The sequence below is a fragment of the Cuculus canorus genome, chromosome 1 (genome assembly GCF_017976375.1).
Source record: "Cuculus canorus isolate bCucCan1 chromosome 1, bCucCan1.pri, whole genome shotgun sequence".
Lineage (NCBI taxonomy): Eukaryota > Metazoa > Chordata > Aves > Cuculiformes > Cuculidae > Cuculus > Cuculus canorus.
Genome location: NC_071401.1, coordinates 36,222,037 through 36,244,327, shown reverse-complemented (window position 1 = coordinate 36,244,327; position 22,291 = coordinate 36,222,037). Strand labels below are relative to the sequence as shown.

General features: G+C 36.2%; 1 protein-coding gene across 1 annotated transcript in view; it reads left to right on the top strand.

Moving 5' to 3' along the window:
* Positions 1 to 22,291, top strand: part of DIAPH3 (diaphanous related formin 3) — a 223,510-nt gene that overhangs the window by 30,502 nt on the left and 170,717 nt on the right. Inside the window, exons 5-9 of the mRNA XM_054056201.1 lie at positions 2,407 to 2,537; positions 9,264 to 9,338; positions 9,422 to 9,491; positions 9,887 to 10,023; positions 10,476 to 10,581. Of these exons, the coding sequence (XP_053912176.1) occupies positions 2,407 to 2,537; positions 9,264 to 9,338; positions 9,422 to 9,491; positions 9,887 to 10,023; positions 10,476 to 10,581 (519 nt within the window). The remainder of the gene's footprint in view (positions 1 to 2,406; positions 2,538 to 9,263; positions 9,339 to 9,421; positions 9,492 to 9,886; positions 10,024 to 10,475; positions 10,582 to 22,291) is intronic.

Genomic DNA, 22,291 nt, shown 5'->3' with positions numbered 1-22,291 from the left:
GAATTTCTGGAACTTTCTGAAATTTTCATCTGGGGATCTCCTGTAACATTTAGTTTAGTACCTTGTCATGAAGGCTGCTAGGAGTTTGTTTGGTCACCTTGTCCCTAGTCAGCCCCTTGCATAGTCGTCTATGCAAGAGACCATCTGGGAAGATCCAGGATTGCACAGGGAACTGTATGTGTTGCATATGCATACAGCCATGATTCCCTATCACACCACAGTTGTAACTTGAATTTCGTCCTTATTGCACAGCTGTAACTCAAATTCCCCTGATTCTACTTCCCCCTATTTTCTGGTCTTAAAACGTCTGAGGATTTATTGTAACATGATGGATGTGCTCAGTATATAAGCTCTTGAAATTCCAGTTAGCAACCTTTGTTGCTATTTCCCCTTTGGTGGTGAATTTGTAGCGTTTTGGGCAACTCATAGTGTTGTAGCTTTTGTCTTTCATGTTATATCAAGTCTGAAATTTAGTTCATTGTGTTATGAATGCTTTTTTGTTTTGTTTAGGATATTCTGTGTTTGGCTTGGAGATTCTCTCTAGTTGTTTTTTTCATTCCTTCATAAAGTTTGTGTTTATCTTGTTTAACCAGTTACCTATATTTCAATTTGTGCCTCTTGTCCTTTCACTGGTAAGGTTTCCCTGAGCCACCACCTTTGGGCTAAACAATCCCAGCTCTGTTGGCCTGTCCTTGTAAAACAGATGGTCCTCTAATTGTGTCCACAGCCCTTTTTGGACTCATTCCAATATCACCATGCCTGTCTTGTACTACAGAACTGGGCACAGTACTCCAGATGTGTCTTTCAGCTGCTGAGCTGAGGAGAAAGCCCACTTCCCTGATTTAGAGTCAACTTGTCATCCTCCAGGACCCTCAATTTTTTTCCTGCAAACCTACTTTCCACCTGGTTGGTCCCATCATGTCTTAGTGCATGGGATTTTCTCCCCAGGTTCAGTATTTAGCATTTTCTGTTGTGAAACTCCCTGAAATTCACCTGCCTGTTCCTTCTGTCTGTTGAGGTCCCTCTGGATGACAGCACAGCAGTCTGGTCTCTTAACCGCTCTTCCCAGTTTTTAACTTTACCTGTCTGCTAGAAACTATGTATTTTATAATCTACTTCAGGAGGAGGAGAGTATGTTTTTCAGCACTTATTGAGGATCTACCGAAGTGAGAAAACATCTTCTATATGAAGCTCTGTAGAATAACATAATGAGCCAGCCTTGCCATCTACAGTGGATAAATTTGAGTTGTTATTGCACTGCAAATCTAATTCTCTTCAACTCCTGACTTAAGCCACTAGATAATCAAGTATTATTTAGTAGCTCTCTTTAGTGCTACATATCAGAATAGTTGTGCTTCTGCTCTCAGTCCATTGGAAAGATTACTTTTTTTTTAAAAAAAAAAAATCAAATACAGGTTGTATACCCCATTATAAGCCTTTTTAATTTTTTTCTTTCAATTCAGATGTGTTCTGTAGAAAATATCTATCCTTCTTCATGTCATAAATGGATATTAGGTAGAAGAGACTTCTTATTTTTCACCATCTGCAAATTTTTCTTTGCTGTTACTTTAAAAGAAATGGGAGGAGGATACTCCTAAGAATAGGTCTATGCCACCTATATTTGCTGTTCTAATTGCAAATTGTAGAGCTTCATTAGTTCATCATAAACACAGCTTTGCTTAAAACAATGGATACCGTATATCTTTCAGAAGAGTCAGTAATAATATCATGAATCATATAATATATGAATCAAATACCATATCATGAAATTGTTTTAAACAACATTTGACACCACATTTCTTTAATTTTCTTTAATGTTCTTTTACTTTAGCCCTTATACCCAAAGCTAGTCTGTTTTTATAATCCCAGTCTCATATGCTTCGCATTTGAAGGATCTTTAAGGGAAAAGAATTTTACAACATTATCTGCAGAACTCAAGTTACTGCAATAACATTCTGAGTACTCTTCTGGTGCACTGGTTCTTCCCTCTGTGTTCTCATATGGCTGTAGTCACAGTTCTGGACTTGTGGCATGTGATCTCTTCAGAGCACCTCAGAAATATTTCCTTCTTCTGTTGAGTATTGAAAATTAAGATGTTTGCAATGCATAAACAGAATCCATTCATTGCAAAAACTATATTTCACCAAGTGTGCATCATAAGTTTCTGCATTTGATGCCTGTTTCTTTTGACTACTGACTATAAATTTGTCTAGAAATTGGCAAAAATGTTGTCATTTAACATATATAGTAGATGGACAACAAATAGTTACAACTTCAATACTAAATTTTTTCTCCTGTTTTTTTTGTTTTTTTTTTTTGAGGAGCAGAGATGAAAGTTAGCCATTCATAATCTAATGAAGTTCAGTATCTGGCAAATAAAAACTGAGTGTATTTTCTATATTTCAGGGAAGTCTCAAGAACAGTCGGAAGATTTCACCTCAAGAGTTTATTCACGAATTAAAATCTGGGTCAACAGATGAAAGACTAGCCACTTGCTTAGAATCTCTCCGTGTGTCCTTGACTAGTAATCCTGTCAGGTAACATCATTAGCACACGTCGCAAAGATTAATCATGCTCTTATTTCTTAATGACCTAAAATTAATGGATCTGTAGATGTGCATGTTTCAAGGTTTTTCATTTAATGAATTTGTATATGCTAGTGAATAATTGCATATTTTTTTCTTTTTATTGCATTGATTCTGTAAATCTGTTTTGCAGTAGATTTCACTGATCTGAACAAGACAGTGCTAAAACAATGTGAAACAAGTGTAGTGCAGAGCAGTCCACTTTGTTTTCTAGTGCTAGATAGACAAAAGCTTTTTTGTTTGTTTTTTGAAATATTGTCATAACTCTTTGATCTTTTAACTTTGTCAGGTGATCAATAATGGGAGAAAGGCATCTTAGTGTAGAATTGTTAGCCAGAAAACATGTATATTTTTAATTGTGTGCTCCTCCTTCAGTCCAGTGTGCTTTAAACTTTCTTCCTTGCTGCTTTCTGGTGATTTTTGCTTTATCTGTGGGGTTTGTTTATAAAGAAGAGAGAACAATATTAGTTTACCTGTGCTTTTTTTCTTAAAAAAAAAAAGCTAACTCTTCAGTAATTGTAACTCTTTGTTTAATTTGTACTTGATCCATGCAGCTTGATTTGTGGGTGCACCTTTATTTTATTATAGTTTTTTTGTATTCTAGTCTATTTACAACCTTTTGTTTTGGAGTTGCTAATTAAGCCAATGGTTGAACACATGATTTTGGGAAAGCTTATTGGATTTAGTTCAAAATAATGCAAATGAAATGTTGAAGTTTCTGATGATTGGTCCTGATTAAAAAGGATTAGACAATTTTCTTTTTTGCACCTAGCGTGGCACAGTTGTTGATCTAGGTCTTCTGTATGGGTATTTGCTTCTTTCCTTCTGTTAATATTTTTTTGAATTGGATTCTTTTATTTAGAATACATAATGGCTCACAGAGGAAGAAATGTGCTTACATTAACCTGAAGCTGAATTTAGATATGGTATTGCTTCTCCTTCTTTATTTAAAAAATATCTTGACAACCCACAACCCCAGAGATTTATTTTTATTAAAGCTTACATTGATTTAACAAAGATAACTTTTGATTCTTAGTATGCTTCTGGAAGTAGAAACGCAAGGTGTATGAAATTCATGACAACTTAAGTTTAAAGCAATTGGTTCTTTCTGTTTTTCATATGACTGCATAGTTTGGTCTTTTTGCCTGTGATCTCCCTTGCTGCCCTTTTCCCACATGCCAAGAGAAAAGTTCATCCCTGTCCCCCTAAAAAACCAAACAAAACTGGAAACCGTGCTTATCTTAAATGTCTTTTCCAACCTCAATGATTCTGTTGATTCTGTGATATCAAAATATTGCACTGATACTTTTGAGAGACTTTTTTTAAACTTATTGGTACAAATAAGTCTAGATTGCAATACTGGATTTAACTTTGTTCAACCAAAGATAAACTGTGGTAGGTAGAAATTTTGACAGTTGAGTTCAAGTCCTAAGTTGACCATAATTTATTAAAATTTGACTTTAATTTGAAACATAAAGGAGACTGTAAGAGAAGAACTATAGGGCTTGGATTGGACTTAAACTCATTGTTAAGTTAGTGAGTGTTTGGCCTAAGAATAGGTATAAATTTGAGAGGTTTTAATGGGAAGGAGAGTGACTGTGGCTTGCAAAAGCACCAGAGAAACAAGTAGGAAGTAGGAGCAGTTCCATTATTAAAAAAAATCTTATCCATGAATGCATGTCTACATGTCTACAATGCATGTCTACAAATCAAAAGAAGGATCACAAGCAATAGGACATACAGGTTCTGAAACAGTTGTCTGGTATATTGAGTGATGCTGAAAATGACTGCTAAGGTAGACATATCTAGGCTTAAACACAGCATTTTAGAATAGTCTTGGTAATAAAATTCTAAGTTGTTCCATAAGGCTTAATAGCAAAATTGTAACAGCAACATGGTTTTTAGTACTAAAAATTTGTGGAGTACATGTTTTTAAACTACATGCCTTTCTTTCTAATGAGTAACAACAGTTGATGCTCATTGCATACAAATACCAGATACCTTCATTTTTCTATCAGCAGCCAGATCATTTAAGTAAGAACTTGTTTTGACACATAAATACTGAAGTCTAGTCCAGCTATTCTAATTCCATGATTATTTTAACTCTAGCTGCATAGAATATGAACAGTGAGAAATAACTGATGAAGTTTTGGAATTGTAATTTGTGCATGTGTAATATCTGAGAATAAGTTTATGCTTTTTTAACAGAGTGAGAATTAAATTTAGATTACATCTAGCCTGACAATCCTCACATTTGTGGGCTGAGATCTTTTTGACAATATTTATTTTTCTGCTGTTTTTCCAATTACTGTACTTTAATAAACATCTTCAACTTGTTGACATTTTAGTTTTTAATGCAAGAACTGGTTCTACAACATTGTTTTCAATTAGTTGTTTTTATAAAATGTATTTTTAGTTTACAGAGCGAATGGAATCAAGTGATATTGAGTAGTTTGATCCTGGTACTTAGAAAAAACATATTGAAAACTATGGCTTACTGCAAAAAGTAGTATTTATTTTCTGTAAGCATTAAAAGAAAGCCTCAAAACCAAAAATCCACTGATCCTGGTCACTGTACTTCATGTAAGTAAGTGGGGTGTTTTTACCTCACAGTTGCCAACACAGTTAATAAAAAGTGATTTAGTGATCTAGCTGTACGTTACAGATGACTTAGTATTACAGATAAAGTAATAGTTGTAATAGATTTAGATCTTTTCATTAAGAAGACATTTTTAATAGATGGAAAATAGAGCCACTGATAGCTCGGCGTTTTGTGAGACTGGCAAAAACCTGAGGGCTTGTTCTGGATAGTGTAAGTAATCTTTGTTCTTCTGTTGAAGCAGGGGAAAGGACAGTAATAAAGCAATAGTATTTTCAGTGCTTGATGATTCTCGGTATCCTTGACTGCTGGATGTGTGGCTGCATACAACTTCATGTAATACAAAATATGCTAAGACATGTCTAGTAGGATCATGTTTTGGTCAGATATGGAAAGTTACACCAAAAATAATTGACAGTCATTTGCCTAATCTGTTTCAGAATGAAACACCCATCTGGGAAGGAGAAAATCTATTTTCATATGTATAAAATTTTAGGGAGAAAATGTATAAAAGCATCCGGTCTGGTTCTTCCTATAATTTTAAGTCCATTACAGTTTCGTGTCCTGCAAATATGAAGAACTGTTTAATTCCATCCTCTGACAGGACTGAAACTATTATGTGCATCTCTCTTCTGTTATTTGCAACAGAATATCTTATTATTTGTCACTGGTAAAATCTCACCGTTATAGGAGTGTTTAAGTGTTCTGGTGACTATTCAAAAATGGAGATAAATAAATGTTGCCCAATGTGTAAAGTAGTGTGTAAGCAGACAAGCCAAAGAAAACAACGGAGAGGCTATAGTGCAAGTAGAGTGAATGTTCTAATTTTTTAAACTAATTCTGATTGATGTCTTGATGATGAACTTCTGATGTTGCAGAATGCATGCCTTCTTTTGAGGTAAAAGACTATTTTGTTAGTACACAACAAGATATTTCAGCAGAAGTAATAATTTAAAGAATGCACAGAAACTATTGGTGCTATGCTTGCAACAGATTTTGATGATGAAGATAGAAGTATTACATCTTCATCATCTTAACTATATCGGTTCTATATAGTTTTGTAATCAGTTAGTGGATAAAAGTAACTCACTAATTTAGAAGTGGAAAAAGTATGGGATGCCCATTATGAAATATTTCTGTCTTGTTGGCCAAAGACGATAATGGGAGATCCAAGGACTTGTCTTTTGGCAGTAACATGGAAATTTATCTGAAAGTGTCAGGAGATATTTCCTGCCTCTTATGGAAAGAGAAGAGTCTTCAAGTACTTAGAATCACAGAATCATTAGGTTGGAAGGGACCCACTGGGTCATCGAGTCTAACCATTCCTAGCACTCCCTAAACCATGCTCCTCAGCACTTCATCCACCTGTCCCTTAAACACCTCCAGGAAAGATGACTCAACCACCTCCCTGGCAGCCTGTTCCAGTGCCCAATGACCCTTTCCGTGAAAAATTTTTTCCTGGTGTCCAACCTGAACCTCCGCTGGCGCAGCTTCAGGCCATTCCCCCTTGTCCTGTCTCCTGTCACTTGGGAGAAAAGGCCAGCTCCCTCCTCTCCACAACCTCCTTTCAGGTAGTTGTAGAGAACAATAAGGTCTCCCCTCAACCTCCTCTTCTCCAGGCTTAACAACCCCAGCTCTCTCAGCCAGTCCTCATAAGACTTGTTCTCCAGCCCCCTCACCAGCTTTGTTGCTCTTCTCTGGACGCGCTCCAGAGCCTCAACATACTTCATGTGGTGAGGGGCCCAGAACTGAACACAGTACTCAAGGTGCGGTCTCACCAGTGCCGAGTACAGAGGGAGAATAACCTCCCTGGACCTGCTGGTCATGCTGTTTCTGATACAAGCCAAGACGCCATTGGCCTTCTTGGCCACCTGGGCACACTGCTGGCTCATGTTCAGTCGGCCGTCAACCATTACCCCCAGGTCCTTCTCCTCTAGGCAGCTTTCTAGCCAGACTTCTCCTAGTCTGTAGCACTGCATAGAGTTGTTGTGCCCCAAGTGCAGGACCCGGCATTTGGCCTTGTTAAACCTCATGCCATTGGCCTCAGCCCAGTGGTCCAGTCTGTTCAGATCCCTTTGCAGAGCCTCCCTACCCTCCAGCAGATCCATGCTTCCACCCAGCTTAGTGTCATCTGCAAACTTGCTGAGGGTACACTCAATGCCTTCATCTAGGTCATTGATAAAGACATTGAACAGGGCTGGACCCAGTACTGAGCCCTGGGGAACCCCACTTGTAGGTGGTCTCCAGCTGGAGTTAACTCCATTTACCACCACTTTCTGCGCCCAGCCATCCCACTAGTTTTCAACCTAGGAAAGTGTGCGCCTGTCCATGTCAGAGGCTGACAGTTTCTGAAGCAGAATGCTGTGAGAAACTGTGTCAAAGGTTTTACTGAAGTCCAAGAAGACTACAGCCACAGACTTTCCCTCACTTTGTAGTTGAGTCACTTTGTCATAGAAGGTGATCAGGTTAGCTTGGCAAGACCTGCCTTTCATAAACCTGTCTTGCCTGGGCCTGATCACCTGGTTCTCTTGCATGTGCTTCATGATAGCACTCAAGATCACCTGTTCCATGACTTTCCCCAGCACTGACGTCAGACAGACAGGCCTGCAGTTTCCTGGGTCCTCCCTCTGACCCTTCTTGAAGGTGGGTACAACATCAGCCAGCCTCCAGTCCAGTGGAGCTTCCCCAGTCAGCCAGTACTGCTGGAAGATGATGGAAAGGGGTTTGGAAAGGAAATCTGCCAGCTCCTTCGATACTGTTGGGTGGATCCCATCCAGACCCATAGACTTGTGGGTGTCTCTATCTGGGCAAGCAAGTCTTTAACCACCTCCTCTTGGATCATGGACACCTCATTCTGCTCCTCTAACTCCTGGGTTTGTACACAGGGTGAACAACTTCCCTTACTATTAAAGACTGAGGCAAAGAAGGCATTAAGTACCTCAGCCTTGTCCTCATCCCTTGTCACTGTTGTTCTTTCTGCATCCAATAGGGACTGAATATTCTCCCTAGTCCTCCTTTTCTTGTTAATGTATTTGTAGAAAGATTTTTTTTATTATCTTTCACAGACTTAGCCAATTTGATTTCTAGTTGGGCCTTAGCCCTCCTGATTTTTTCCCTGCATGATCTCACTTCCTCCGTGTAGTCCACCAAAGACGGCTGTCCCTTCTTCTAAAGCTCAGAGACATTCCTTTTCTTTTTGATATTTCTCAAGATACTTGTGAATTAATGCCATAATTGAGCATTATAACTTCACCTTTTTTAAAAGGAATTCCCTGAGAAGATTGTCTCTACAGTTTTGCTGCTGGTATATGTATTTTTGTTGTCTCTGCTGTCAACTTCTCCTTCCTCAAGTGGGATTTTATCAGGAGTTTGATATTTAAAATGTCTGTGTCTTACACAGACAGTGAAGTCAAAAAAGCAAACCCTACTTTCTCTCATGACTATGAATGGCAGTGTTATCCAAGAACACTGGGTTAGGTAGTTGATCGAGCGTCATAGTTTCAGCAAGACCAATAACCGCTATTGAAGGGCTGGCTGCAACAGTTGCAAAGGGCACCACCAAACAGCTCTCTCATGTAGAAACAAAGTGCCTAGGTTTAACCAGCAAAAGATATCTTCAGCAATACCTGATATTTTAAATTTTTGGTGTGTTCACTTGGAGATATTTGTATAGATGAATGGCTCAGGCTGCCACTTCTGCAATTCCTTTAAGCTTTTCCTTCCTTTTGTGCTATTTACAGTTAGATTCTAACCTTTCCAGGAGACACTAGGGCAGCATGTAGGAGAATTTTTTTTGTTTTCTTCCCTTCCTTTGCGAGGGTTTTCTGATTACATTTCTGTGCCAAAGAATGTATTATTGTTGATTTAAGAACTAAAATTGCTAAATTTAATATCTACCCTAATTCTTTAATCTTTTGAAATTTAAGGTTATCTAATTGTGTCAGTAAGTCTCTTGGTCTTCTAAGGGGTAAAAAATGGTGTGGTTATACTGCTTTTATTTATGCTCACAGTTTTCATTCATTGGGATTAGTCTTTAAGATGGCGCGTTTTTTTTTAACATCTTTTTTCTTTCTCCCTAGCTGGGTCGAAAACTTCGGCCGAGAAGGTCTAGGGCTGCTGTTGGATGTTTTGGAAAGATTGGTTGAGACGAAAAAGTAAGGGTGATTTAATGTAAAATTGCCAGCTTTTCTTAATATAGAAACAACATTTAATTACAGTGAATTTTTTATTTACTCAGCCAGGACAAACTTGTGAAGAGGAGTCAACATAAGGTTATACAGTGTTTGAGAGCCTTCATGAATAATAAGGTATGGGGTTTTATTTAACCTGGTAATCTAAGTTACTACACTTCAATCAGATAATGTACCTGATCAGTGGGTATAGCCTGTGCAGTTTGGAGCAGCGATGTGTTGGTCAGCTGTGGTTGTAGGTTGTTTCTGCTGCCACTTCCTCCTCTCAGAAATATGCTCAGAGAAGAGTAAACTTTTCATGCTGATTACATCATTATTATGTGTCACTTATACAGAATAAGTGACCTATTTTGTACTTTTTCCTTATTTATTTTTTTAATTAACTATTTGACGGTCTTGATTGTCATTTGAAGTATATCCTGGAGGGAACCATCTCTGGCTTTTACTATATATTCAATTCAGTCATGTGGATTCCCTCCAACTCTCCTTACAACTGTTCTTCTGTTGTTTAGTATGGATTGGAAAGAATTTTGGGAGAAGAAAGGAGCCTTTTGTTACTGATCAAAGCCATTGATCCCAAGCAAACTAACATGATGACGGATATAGTTAAACTCCTTTCTGCAATGTGCATTGTTGGAGAGGAAAACATGTAAGTACTGTACTTAGCCAGAAATTGTAAGGTAATTTTAGTATATCCAAAATTATAGTTATACATGAATGAAAGGCTAACTTTTTCAATTTAGGTTTGAAAGTAATATTTGTACTATATTGTCAGTTTTCAGAACACCTTTGTGATTTTTCTTACCTTAATATCAATGAGTTGTCTTTTTGAGATGTGGATGTACTGGTTAGATGGAAATAGTTATGCAGCCATTCTTCTCCTTTTTTCAACATTACTTTTAAGGTACCTTAACCATTGTAATCCAGTAAGTCATTCTTTGGCTACAAAAATCTGCAAAGGAAACAAGTAATGCTTAAGTCTTCTAAACTGCATGCAAGAAATTGAAGCGTGAATACTTTGGCAAAATGGCTGTTCAGATAATAAATGAGCAGCAAGGTTAAAATATCTCTCCTGGCTGAAATGCTTTTCATTTCTTACAGCCTTGAAAAAATTTTGGAAGCTGTAACGGCAGCAGCCGAGGAGAAGAACGTCAATAGATTCTCTCCTATTGTAGAAGGTCTTCAAGATAACTCAGTTCAGCTGCAAGTAAGCAAATCTTTTTCACAAACCTCTGCAAAAAGTAAAATTACTTATTTTTCTGTATTGAGCAAGTCATTGCAAGAAAAAAGAGGAGGGATACTATTTCAAATAAGGGTAAAATTTTGGAATGTTGCTTATAATGTTGTCTTTTAAAATGTGTCATGGGAAGATTCAGTGCTGAGCAACACAGGAATGTTGCAAGTTAATCTGTTGATTTCTGTTTACTCAAGTATTTCTGATTTTGAGAGTTAGATTTATACTGCCTATTGAAATAAAGCATGAGTTATATATTCAGGTACCAAAAGATCTTTTTTCTGACAATATTTGCTGAAACTTAAAGACTGTTAGTAGTAAAAAGGCAAGTTTTTAGGCAGCATCTAACCATAAATAAGTATTTGAAGTTGAAGAATCATTTTTAGTTGAATTATGGCAGTACCAATGGGATTCTCTTCTGACAAATGTTTCGCTCCTTTCTTACTCCTTCTATCGTATAATAATGTAATGGTTTGGATTGGAAGGTAGTTTTAAAGATCGTTTTTGTTCTGAACCTCCTGCCATGGAGCAGGCATCTTTCGCTCAATCAGGCTGCTCAAAGTCCCAATCCAACTTGACCTTGAACACTTAGAGAGATCGTGCATCCGCACGTTCTCAGGATACGATGGGCTTTGTGGGATGCAAACGCCCATTGCTGTCTCAAATGTAATTTTTCATTGAATATCCCTAAGTCCTACTCTGAAGAGCTGCTGTCAATCCATTAATCATTCAGCCTGCACTGATACCAGCAATGGCCCCAGCCCAGGTACAAAACCTTGCACTTGGTCTTGTTTACATGGGCCCACTTCTCCAGCTTCTCAAGGTTCTTCTGGATGGCATCCCTTAATACTCCCAGCTTCATCATGCTATTATGTGATTTCATGCCTCTTCATCTAGAACAGAGCTTCTTACAGTTACAGTTACATATTTGCCTTTTCTCTTTGTAGTCTCTGAATAAGTCGTTTGCTAAACCTTTTTAGTAGTCTGGATATTAGTAGTGTAACTTGTTGAGTAACAAAGAGTCTTTCTTTTTTATCCAGTATTGTGAAAGTCACTACCGAAACACTTAGTTTTCTGAAATGCATTCTAGAGTACTCATTCTAGTAGTGCTCAACTAAGATCAAGGGAGTATCCTATGAAAGACTGAGATAGAAAATTACTGTCCAGAAAAAAAGTCAGTGAAATTTCTTGGTCAAATAAATAATTGAATAGTTGCGTTCTGTTTCTTTTGTGTGCATAGGTATCCCTGTGTTCTCTCTCCTGAGCAAGTGATCTCATAGCAAGTTGGTTTTTTTGGGTTTTCATTTTTTTTCCTTAATCTTGCTGTCATGGCCACACCAGGATTTGGTTACTGTGACAGGGCAAATTGAGCTTTGAATTACTGCCATGGTGTAATTTGCCAGGTGAGGTGATAACTGAGAGAAGGACAATCCTTTAATTCAAATCTTCTTTTAATCTTTTGTTTGTTTGGTTTTTTTTAGCATGGATTTGTTAAACTCCGTTCAATTTTATTTTTTTTTAACTAAAACCAAATCAAAGAATTGATAAATTCTCTATTTCCTTCCTTTACTTCAACCATATTACCATTACCATTACCAATGATAATATACAAAGTTGTTTAGGAACCTCAGACAGTCAACTTCAGGGTCAAGAAGACTCATCTCCCAGCAATAATTTTTTGGGCTGTAAAAGTAGGCTTTTTTGTTTGTTCTTATATTTAATTTGCTGTTTTTTATTCTTTTAATCAATATTCGTTTCACAGAGAGTGTGTTGATTCTGGCTTAGTACAGAACAAATTGTCTTTCTTCCTTTTTATTTTTTCTACAAATTTGTGTGTTTTGCTCATGTATTGAAAATCCTAGTATTTGCCTCAAAGGTCAAAAAGGTCTTATTGAGAAGTCTGGAGTGAGGCTGGAAAGGGGTTGTAAGGAAAACTGTAGAGTAATAAAGTTTTATTTTGGGCAGTGGCCGAGGGGCTTTGTGAAAGGCTCAGCCTGAGGTTAAGGTTATCAAGGAGAGGGGAAAAAAATGTTTCAGCTACAGTTGCAGTGGGACTGGAAAGGGACTGTAGAAGGAATGTGTGGACTGCAAGACAATAGATCTAGATTTCTAGGTGAATTTTGTTCAGGTAATGAGTTCCTATTCAGTATGCCTTTTTTTCTGCTCCATATTATATCATCCTTGAGATAGTAGGCAGTACGAATTTGGGCTATGCGCGCAAGCTTGGGCATGTCAGACTTTCAAGACAGTGTAAGATTTGGTTCGCTGCATCTGGGGCTTTTTTTTTATGTATGTTTCTTATTCACTTCTCGGTTTGTTTGTTTACTTGCTTGATTCAGTTTGTTATTGGGCCATGATATAAGTAAAATTTCTGTTCTTATGTGATCAACCTGGCAAACAAAAATATGAAAAATTTTAATTTGTTACACTTATTTCTGTTGTTTTAGTATAATCAATGAGGTAACAATTTGATATCTAGAGTATATATTAAGTAAACTTAATTGGCAAGTATAATCAGACAAAGGATTAACAAAATCAAAATACAGAAATTAGTTTTCATGTTGAATAATGGTAGTTCAGTGTATCGTTATATTGGTTGAATAGCTTTCTTCCTACTTTGGCATGAATATGGATATCAATAAAGTATTTGAAAATATTTTGATTCAGTGGGGAGAAATGCTTTAGATTATGGAAATTATATTGTCCAATTTCAGGATATTTTATGTCATTTAAAAGAATCTAAAAGCCTATTCTCTCTAGAGCGTGTAAAGATTGGAGAAGTTCTAAGTGCATCACAGGATTTCTGTGAGATGCCTAAATGCTAATAACGTGAAGAGAGATACTTATATGACTATTCTTTACTGTCTTATAGGGATTCAGAGTCCTGAAATCAACAGCATTTTGTTTTGAGTGTTAGGCTTCCAAATGTGATCCTGAATTTTCAAGAGTTGCATGTATTTGCATGTGCATAGATATAATAAGGGGAACAAAACTATCTATAACTCCCTTTTTCTGTACTCTTCAGAAAGCATTTATAAACTGCCTTAAAAGCAGCTCCTTACTTTCTTTAAAACAGTGGGTATATTAAATTAGTCCTATGTAGTTCTTCTCCCTTTTCCCATAACAGATACCCAAATGGACATTTTGCCACTTTCCCCATTTTTAAAAATGAAATAAATTTATAAAGTTTTCTCTAAATCTAGAAATATGCTTTGCAAATTAAATTGAAGGTGAGCTGCTAGTAGCTTTTTTAGATCAATGCTTGGTAACGGGCTTCAGAAATTATAGTACCTTGTGAACATCTGTTGGTAAGCAGCCCCTTTAAGAAATATGTAGATGGCAATATTAATGGCAGTTGAACAGTTGATATGCATGGAAAAATGTCATAGCTGATTATCTGTAGCCTCTTAGATCTTTTATATAAACATGGGCACTTTCATACTCGCTGTTTACAGCAATGCTAAATATCACTAATGAGGGAATGGAATCAGTGAAGAAAACTTCAGCTGTGTTGTTAACTGCTCAGCAACAACTTTTATTTTTCTAGCACTACTCTTCAGATACTAAACTAGTCCTTTGCTGCTGTCTTCTCATGATTGTGCTATACTTTATGCTATACTTCATTTGATATTTTGTTATCTTCTGATATTGAAGATAGGAGCATTGTTAAAACTGAGCATTTATTCTAGATGTTACAACTGCAATACTTATACAATACTAATTTGGCTTTACTGAGAGCATTACCCAAAAGTTCCTGGAAACGGGAAACATTTCCCTGTTTCATTTCTGTATCTTATGCAAACATCAAAACTTTTAATGAAAGTTATTGTTGCTTTTTTTTTTTGTTAAACTTTCATTTGAACACATTTTTTTCTGCTAAGAGCCTTTTTTTTTTTTCTTTTTCAGACTCCAGAAATGGTTGGTAGATGTGTAGATTTTTTTTTTTTTTTAAGACTAGAAAAATCAAGGTTCCTTATGTGAATCAGTGGTAAAGTTTTAAAACAATGACATTGATCTGGTGGTTAATTTGACGTTGTTTTAATGAGACAGAAGTTTACAGTTGTCAGTTACTTGGCATACTTGCCTTGATTATCCGCTTGATATATGTAAGCTTGCTTTGTGGCAGTTTGATTTGACACTAACAACTGACCTTTTCAATTTTGAATTGACTAACATTTGTGTTACTGGAAGGCTGAATATATAAAAAGTTGCAGTATGACGATTTTTATATTTTTATTGAAAGGGCTATGTATCTATGATTTGCATCATTTAAATCAAAGGATATTCTCCCTTTTATCTTCCATAAAATCTAAATTATGGAAAGCATAGCTAGAAGTTTTGTGTTCAAGACAAGAATGGTGATCTTAGTTTGAGAATGTAAGTACAGCCAAGAGTAATATTGAGTTTCTGGTTGTTTTGAAATAAGTGTAGTTTCACATCTTAGGCCTGTCCTCAAGGAATGCATGCAAGGCAATCTAGTACCTTGTGTACTTACGACGACAATTGAAAAAGTCTAATACTTTGGTTGTTCAAGTCATAAAGGCAGGAGATAATACAGCTGTTCTGACAGAACCCATTTTGATGTATTTAACACAATAATGACCACAGCAACAGCAAATTGTGTGTTGCCCAGTTCTTATTTTTCTTGTCGAGTCACCTGCTTCTACTCTCTGATCATTGTCTTTCATCTCTTGTTCCTTAAGCAGTTTAACTAATGGAAGCATGCTGTTCTTCTGTACAGTTCTAGTGGGAGATGCCATCCCCGAATTTTCCCCTTTACAACTGGGAAGAGGTACAACAGTGAAATAAAGGCGCGGTTCTTCCTTTTCCAATTAATTTCCTGAAAGATGAGCACTGATAACTGTGGAAACCTGCAGGTGCTTCACACCTATATCCTAGGCAAAGTGTTTTTGTGACAAAATAAAAGATCTTATCTATTCATTAGTAGCATTACTCTCTCGGTAATTTTAGTTGTCACGGTATACCATTTCATCTTTCTTCTTCTTCTAACAATATGACAATATGAGATAGTATGGTCTATGATATTTTTATTAGGTGAATCACTTATTGTTTCTTAGTTGTTCTGTGCTAATGAGATCCTTTATGTAACTGTGTGTAATAGGACGAATCAGAGCAAAGTTCACTTCATTTGAATGTAGAGACTAATAATAGTTATGATCCACGTGAATGTATGTGCATGTGGATGATACATCTCAAAGTCATTACTAAGAATATTTTGTCTTCAGCAAGGTTAATAATTGATAAACATTAATATCATGTCTCCACCAAAGCCAAATCTACAGCCAGTTTAATACCGGCAAATGGAATTTGACTAAATATACATCATCTTTACAGACTTTCTTATAAATGCATACTTGCAGTAAGAGTGTGAAAGGCAATGTCGAAAAACTGCATTTCCTCTCATTCAAATGGGAAAGATGTGACATAATATGATACTTTCCATGTAGTTAATATTGATTGTCTTGTATCTGGAAGGAAAAAGCTGCTCTGAGCTACTGAGATGTATCTGACGTTTTTCACCGGAAAAGGACCAGGTATATTCTGTCTGTTCTTCAGCTGGGTAAAATGCAAGTTTGAAGTACAGACTGTGGAAACCTCAGAAAATGCATCCTGTAACTTCATAGTCTTCATTTGTTAGAATTAGAGAGGATTAGAATTTCAAGCTGTAACTTCTGACTTAGCAGAATATATCTGATCTCATTTGTCTAGTTTCTCATGGAGGAAAGCATTAAAAGTTTTGACATTCTTGATTAAATGTATCGTCATCCGTGAAAAGTTCTTTCCTACTAAAAACACTGTGTGTGTATCTATCAATATATGCCTGTCCTTTAGATAAAGATGCAAACTTAAGTGTTGTAGTTTTCCCTACTGTGTGGCAGCAGGGTGTTAAAAGCATTCCAGATGGAATATACTAGCAGATCTGAGAGCCCTCAGAAGGCTAACAGTGTGGACTAAGCTTAGCTGCAGTTCTTTAGAGGTGAAGAAGGGAAAGAATCATCTAACCAGACTGCCAGGTGATTAAGTGAAACATTTGCTCTCTGCTTTTCCCTGAAGAAAGTAAAGTGCCTCTACATGCCTTCATTGCATGCCTGTTGTAAACACCAGGGTACTTTGAAGACCTGATTGCTGTTTGGATTAGAGGTGCCCTTCAGGAAAGACTACTTAGCAACTGCCATCCTCAGCACCACAACATAATTTTAGAAGGTAAACCAGAGAGCTGTATATTGCCATTTGCCCTTTACTATTAGAACCTACATTAATTCTGCTTCTTCAGGCATCTTCTCAAGGGCGTCAAAGGCAAAATGACTCCACCTACAGAATCTACAACTCTTCATGAATTAGTTTTAGAGATAGAAGATTTGCCCAGTGTGCTTTGCTCACAATGACTTATGCCTTCCTAAGAAACTGATTTACTTTCTGCACTGAACCTCTTACCACCTCAGCAGAAGTACCATTTGATTTATTGAAGATGAGACCTCTTTCATATTGGCATGGATTTCCCACCTTGAGTCCACTGCTGAAACTAAAAAGATTGTCAGTATGTTCACAGAATCTTACCCAAGGTAACAGAGTGTAAAAGTATGCAGTTTAGGGCCTACTCATCTGGAGTGCAAGCAGTGACTGATTGTCCTGTGTCCCAAGAGTTGACATTTATAGAGCTGTCAGCTGGAGTGTCACATACATCTAAATGAATGAACTAATTTCAAATTATTGTGATCTTGTGTGATTTAAGTATTATATACAGACTTCTAGATATTGAATTATGAGTTTGTTTGGAGAATGTTTTAAATGTTTGTGATCTAGTAACAGGTTCTCACTGTCATCTTTACCATTAGTCTTTCTAAATTTTTATTGTTTTTTAAAGTTTTCATGAACTAAATAACTCAAACATAAATGTCTAAGCAATGCCTTATTTAGACTTGTGTTTTCCTATTGTGTAAACTTTTCTCATTTTGATTTTTGTAGACTTCTGTTTGGAATGTTTACTATTATTTTGTGTTTGTATTCCTGTAGGAATAGTTTGAACATAATCTGGTAGATTTTTGTCGTTTTAATTCCAGGAAAGTTAAAGTATGGTCAGATTATGAACTTCAATCCAATTCCCACTTGATCACATTTGACTGAAGCACTAGCATGGCAATATTCTACTGATGTTTCTTGCTTTTCATTGTTGTATCTTGTCTCTGTTCTATTTGAATAGCACATATGCACATATACCTTGTTGATTCAGCAAATTAAAAGAAAATACCATTTTTTTTTCTGGCAGCATGTACATCTGTAGGCATACTTTCATCTAAATTGTATTGCAGTCTCAAAGATAAAACTGTCGTTTGCTTTCAATCAGGATTTTCACAGTGGTGAACTTTGTTCAGTCTCTGTCTCTTCATTGATAGTTTGAATCAAGTGTGATAAATGCTGATTCCTCACTTGGCAGTCCATTCACATGAAATTTTGCATGAAAATTTACTGTCTTTTAAACTTCTGATAACAATGACAATTTTCCAATTCTGATGTAAATAAGAGTTGTCTATAACTTGTCGGAAACAACTTGGAGTTTGAGTTTATTTGAAATGTAAATGTAACTTTGCAGTATTCTACTTTATTACTGACTGTATGAAATGTCTCACTGATGTTAACAGGAGTACAAGTGTTGGTGGCATCTGTCAATGTACTGGATTACTGGTTTTGAATGGCAGAGCCAATTGAATCAAGAAAATGCACTTAAATGAAGGTCTTGGTGGTCCAGAGAGACAAATAAATTGGTCTTGTATAAGAGGTTTTAACTAAATAAGCTCGGAGTTAGGGGAAGTAAAAATTTAAATTACAGCTACTGAAAAAAATCCAGATACAGATAAAGTGGATGATTTGGTAAAGTAGACTCATACCAATACAAATACAAAAACGTTTAAGAATAAAAAATACAGCCCATACTTAGATAGTAAGAGAATATGTTCTGCAAGGTATTGTTGCACTATATTTCAACTCTTTTGGCTGCCTACATTTTATACCATTTGTTGCATCCAAGTTGCAGACAAGGCTGATCGATCAGATTCTCCACCATTTTGTGACACTGCAGTTTGTGGGCCTAGGGAATATTCAAAGCCAAGAGTTTGTTATTAATATAAATGAAGTTTTAATGGTCTCATTGAAATACTCAGTAGTGCTAACACAGATCTCTGCTTGCTTCCTATGCCTCTGCTTTTCTATGCTGCATTTTATTTATGGTCATATTGCTATCTGCTGTATATAGAAACACATGTAGCAGTAAACTTTGTGCCATGAACCTGTACAAGCTAAGCAAAATCTAATACTAGTGGGGTGATAGTCTGTTACTAGACAAGCCCTGTTACAGATAAATAAGCCAAAACAGAGTTCCAGGCTGGCAAGCCAAATCTTGATATAGCCTGAAAAGTCTGGAAGAATGTGGTTAGATTAATACAAAGCCTGTAGCCTGTTAATAGCAAATATAGCTGGACTATAAGGCCATGTGTTCTGAACTATATTTTAAAGGACACGATAGACAAACATTGAATATGAGGAGCTTTTTTAGTGTCCAATAATATGTCCTTGTGCAAAAGGAGCGTCCTAATTTCTTCTCTGTTGTGTGCTGCAAGGACAATTACTGGAAGGGTTTTTTCAGTTCTCTTTTCAAAAGCGGACTGGGCACCTGAGTTGTTCTTTAAATATTCGTTATTGTTGTGTGAGATTTGGATGCAGGTAAGTCTAAAGATTTTCTTTTTATTTATCTTGTGGTATTTGTAGTTTCCTTTTTTAGAGTTAGCACCACTCTGTTACCTACTGTTGAATGATGCCTCAGCAGTAGTAACCTAATAAATGTTACAATAACTCTTAGAAATAGTACATGCACAGCAACAGGATTCAGTAGCAATACAAAGATTTTTTTTAATTTATTTGAAGAAAATAAATGATAAGTTAACTAATTCATATTTTTCTTAAGGTTTCTAAGATACTGTAGACAAATGTACAGAATTGAATTTCATAAAATTTGGGAAATAACAGATTTCAGGGACAAGTGTAGTTCTGGTCAGGACTACAGAGTTGAACAATCCATCATGACAATCAAAGCCCCAAATTGTTATCAATGTAGCAGCTTTCCAAGGGGGTTGTTCAGAGAAGAATAACTGAGGATTTTCTTATTTATTACTTTAAAGAAGCCCCAAATCAGAAAGACCTTTCTAAAGGGAACTTGTTTTATTTAAGAATGGTCAAGTTTGTGGTACTGTTACTTATATTCCTATTTAACTGATTTCTTTTAAAATTGTCTGCTAGTAACGTAATACTGGTACTTTTCTGAAAGAAAACACAGCATGGGTATGTTCCCTTTAAATATATGAAGGTTTTTTACCCTAACTCGTTAGGTGATGGTGTAATTAATCTCAATGTGAAGAGTAAGGATTTGATTGCCTTGCAATTTCTAGCCTTTTGTGTGTGGTTTATTTTTTTGTTAGTATTTTTATTATTTTTTTTGTTAAAAACTTTGGTAGCATAAAATAGGAGGATGGACTTAGAGTGAGATTAAAGTAGCAAGAAAACATTACATTAACAAACTTAAATGCGCCTAAATAATTGTTGAGCCCTAAAAGTTTTTTTAGAAGATGCTTGTTTAAAAAACATCAAATTTAAAACTATTTTTGTAGTATTTTGGAGTTTGGCTACTCAACATACTATTATCTAAATTTTTCTAAATAGTTTTAACATTAAACAAATCTCTTAGCTTTAGAAGTCCAGACTTAAGCCATTCAGAGCATTCTTGCCTGCTTCTTGAGCCTTTCAAACAACTTGCATAGGTTTGTGAGATAGGACTTGACTTTACAAAGCTATGTTGCATTTATTCATACTATTCGCTTTTTTGAGTTGCATTTTTTTATGATACTCATTAACTCCGTTGTACTTAAATATATTTGCACTCTAGAAAAGTCAAGCTTACCAGTCTGTAGTTGTCTAGATCTTCCTGAAAATCTCCTTGTAAGTATCAATATAAGTTCTGCTGTCTTCCTTTTCTTGGATGTCAACATGCCTTTCAGTAACAACTTAAATGCAATAGCAAGTACTGAAGATATTTTGTCCTCAGTGCCTATGTTCTACTTCAGGAACTCCCTTTGGACAATGATACAACATTTAATGAAGTGTTGCTGTGGCCTTTGTTTTCTTTGTGTATTCCTTTTCACTGTGATTTTTACTGATCCTGCAGATTCTCTGTATGCCTTCCTTCTTTGTTATCCTTGAGGAAAAAGGCATATTAATTGTAGATGCTTTTCACAAGCTGACCATTATACCTTTTTTCCTTGTACTTTTTTGGTCTGCTTTGATACAGCTTCATATTCAATTAGCTAAAGTTTGGATTCCACTCTCACCTTTTGTTTTATTGTTGTTTAGAAGTTGTATCTTAAATAACTGTTTTCTAAGACTTGAGTAAGCTTCAGAAGGCTATCCTAACTTTTTTTTGCAACTGATTTAAATTTCATGTGCTTTGTCCTATTGATGTCAACAAAGGAAAAGCAATTGTTTTCTTTTTCATTATCACATGTATCTAGGTATTTGCATATACTGAATGGAAGTTCTGAGGGAATAGGACTTAATTTCATCTCCTCATTCCAGTAAGAGAAAGGAGCAAAGCTTATTCCTTTCTTTTATTACTGTTCTAAAGTTACTGTTGATTCAAGGTATGGAGTAACGTAAGAATAGATGCTGTCATGGCAGCTATTTTCCAGGAGAGGTATTGGGTGGGTTACTGCGGTGGTTCCAACCATGCTGTGTCATCTTTCCTTGAGCAGCTTTTCCCTTTCAGGCATCTCTGAAAGTTGGAGAGATGGTCCCAGGTCCTGGCACAGAGTTTTGGGCTCATCAGGGTTCTCTCTCCAGGTGATTCCAAATACTGTCATTTACAAGGTTGTGTGGAGAATGCCTGATGCTTAATTGGGTCATTCTAACCTTGATCCCTTACAATCTGCTGGAGGTCACAGTCTGCTTGACTTAATTTGCTCAGCAGGTTCACAGCTGTCACATTGATTAACAGGTTGTTTACACTTGGTATATCTCTGTTCCCACAGCTAAGCTATTCCTTTCTCCTATAGTGTTAACTGAAGTTCATCTACACATGCTAACATTGCTGTCAAGTAGGCCTAAATTATACTGATTGCCATGTACCTCCATAACAGTTCAGCTGAAATAATATATGAAACTTCTTTCATACTTATATTCCTTGCAGTAGGATAAATGTAGTATCATGGTTGTAGTCTGCGTAATCATTTATTCATAGCGTGTTCGTCTTGGAAGCCTAATGAATGCTGTTGTTTTTACAGTCTATATCATAGTAGCTTGGTGATTGAGTTCTTCTGATGTGTGTATGTAAATTCAGTACTTGGAACTATATGTACTTTGAAGGTGACTGGTACAATACGTTTCAGTATCACCTTTTGCCTGACTACAGCATAATACATCATCATTTTCTAGATAATGAAAGGCTTTACAACAGGAAAGCGCTTAAAACAGATTGTTTTACTTGTTTACATAGTATATTAGGCCGGAAGATATATCGTAATTGACTTGTGCTTCTAAAAACTCCTTAAATGCTAGAAATGCACGAACAGCATATTTGCTGTTCATTGAAACAAGATATGCAAACAATAAATAGGGTAAA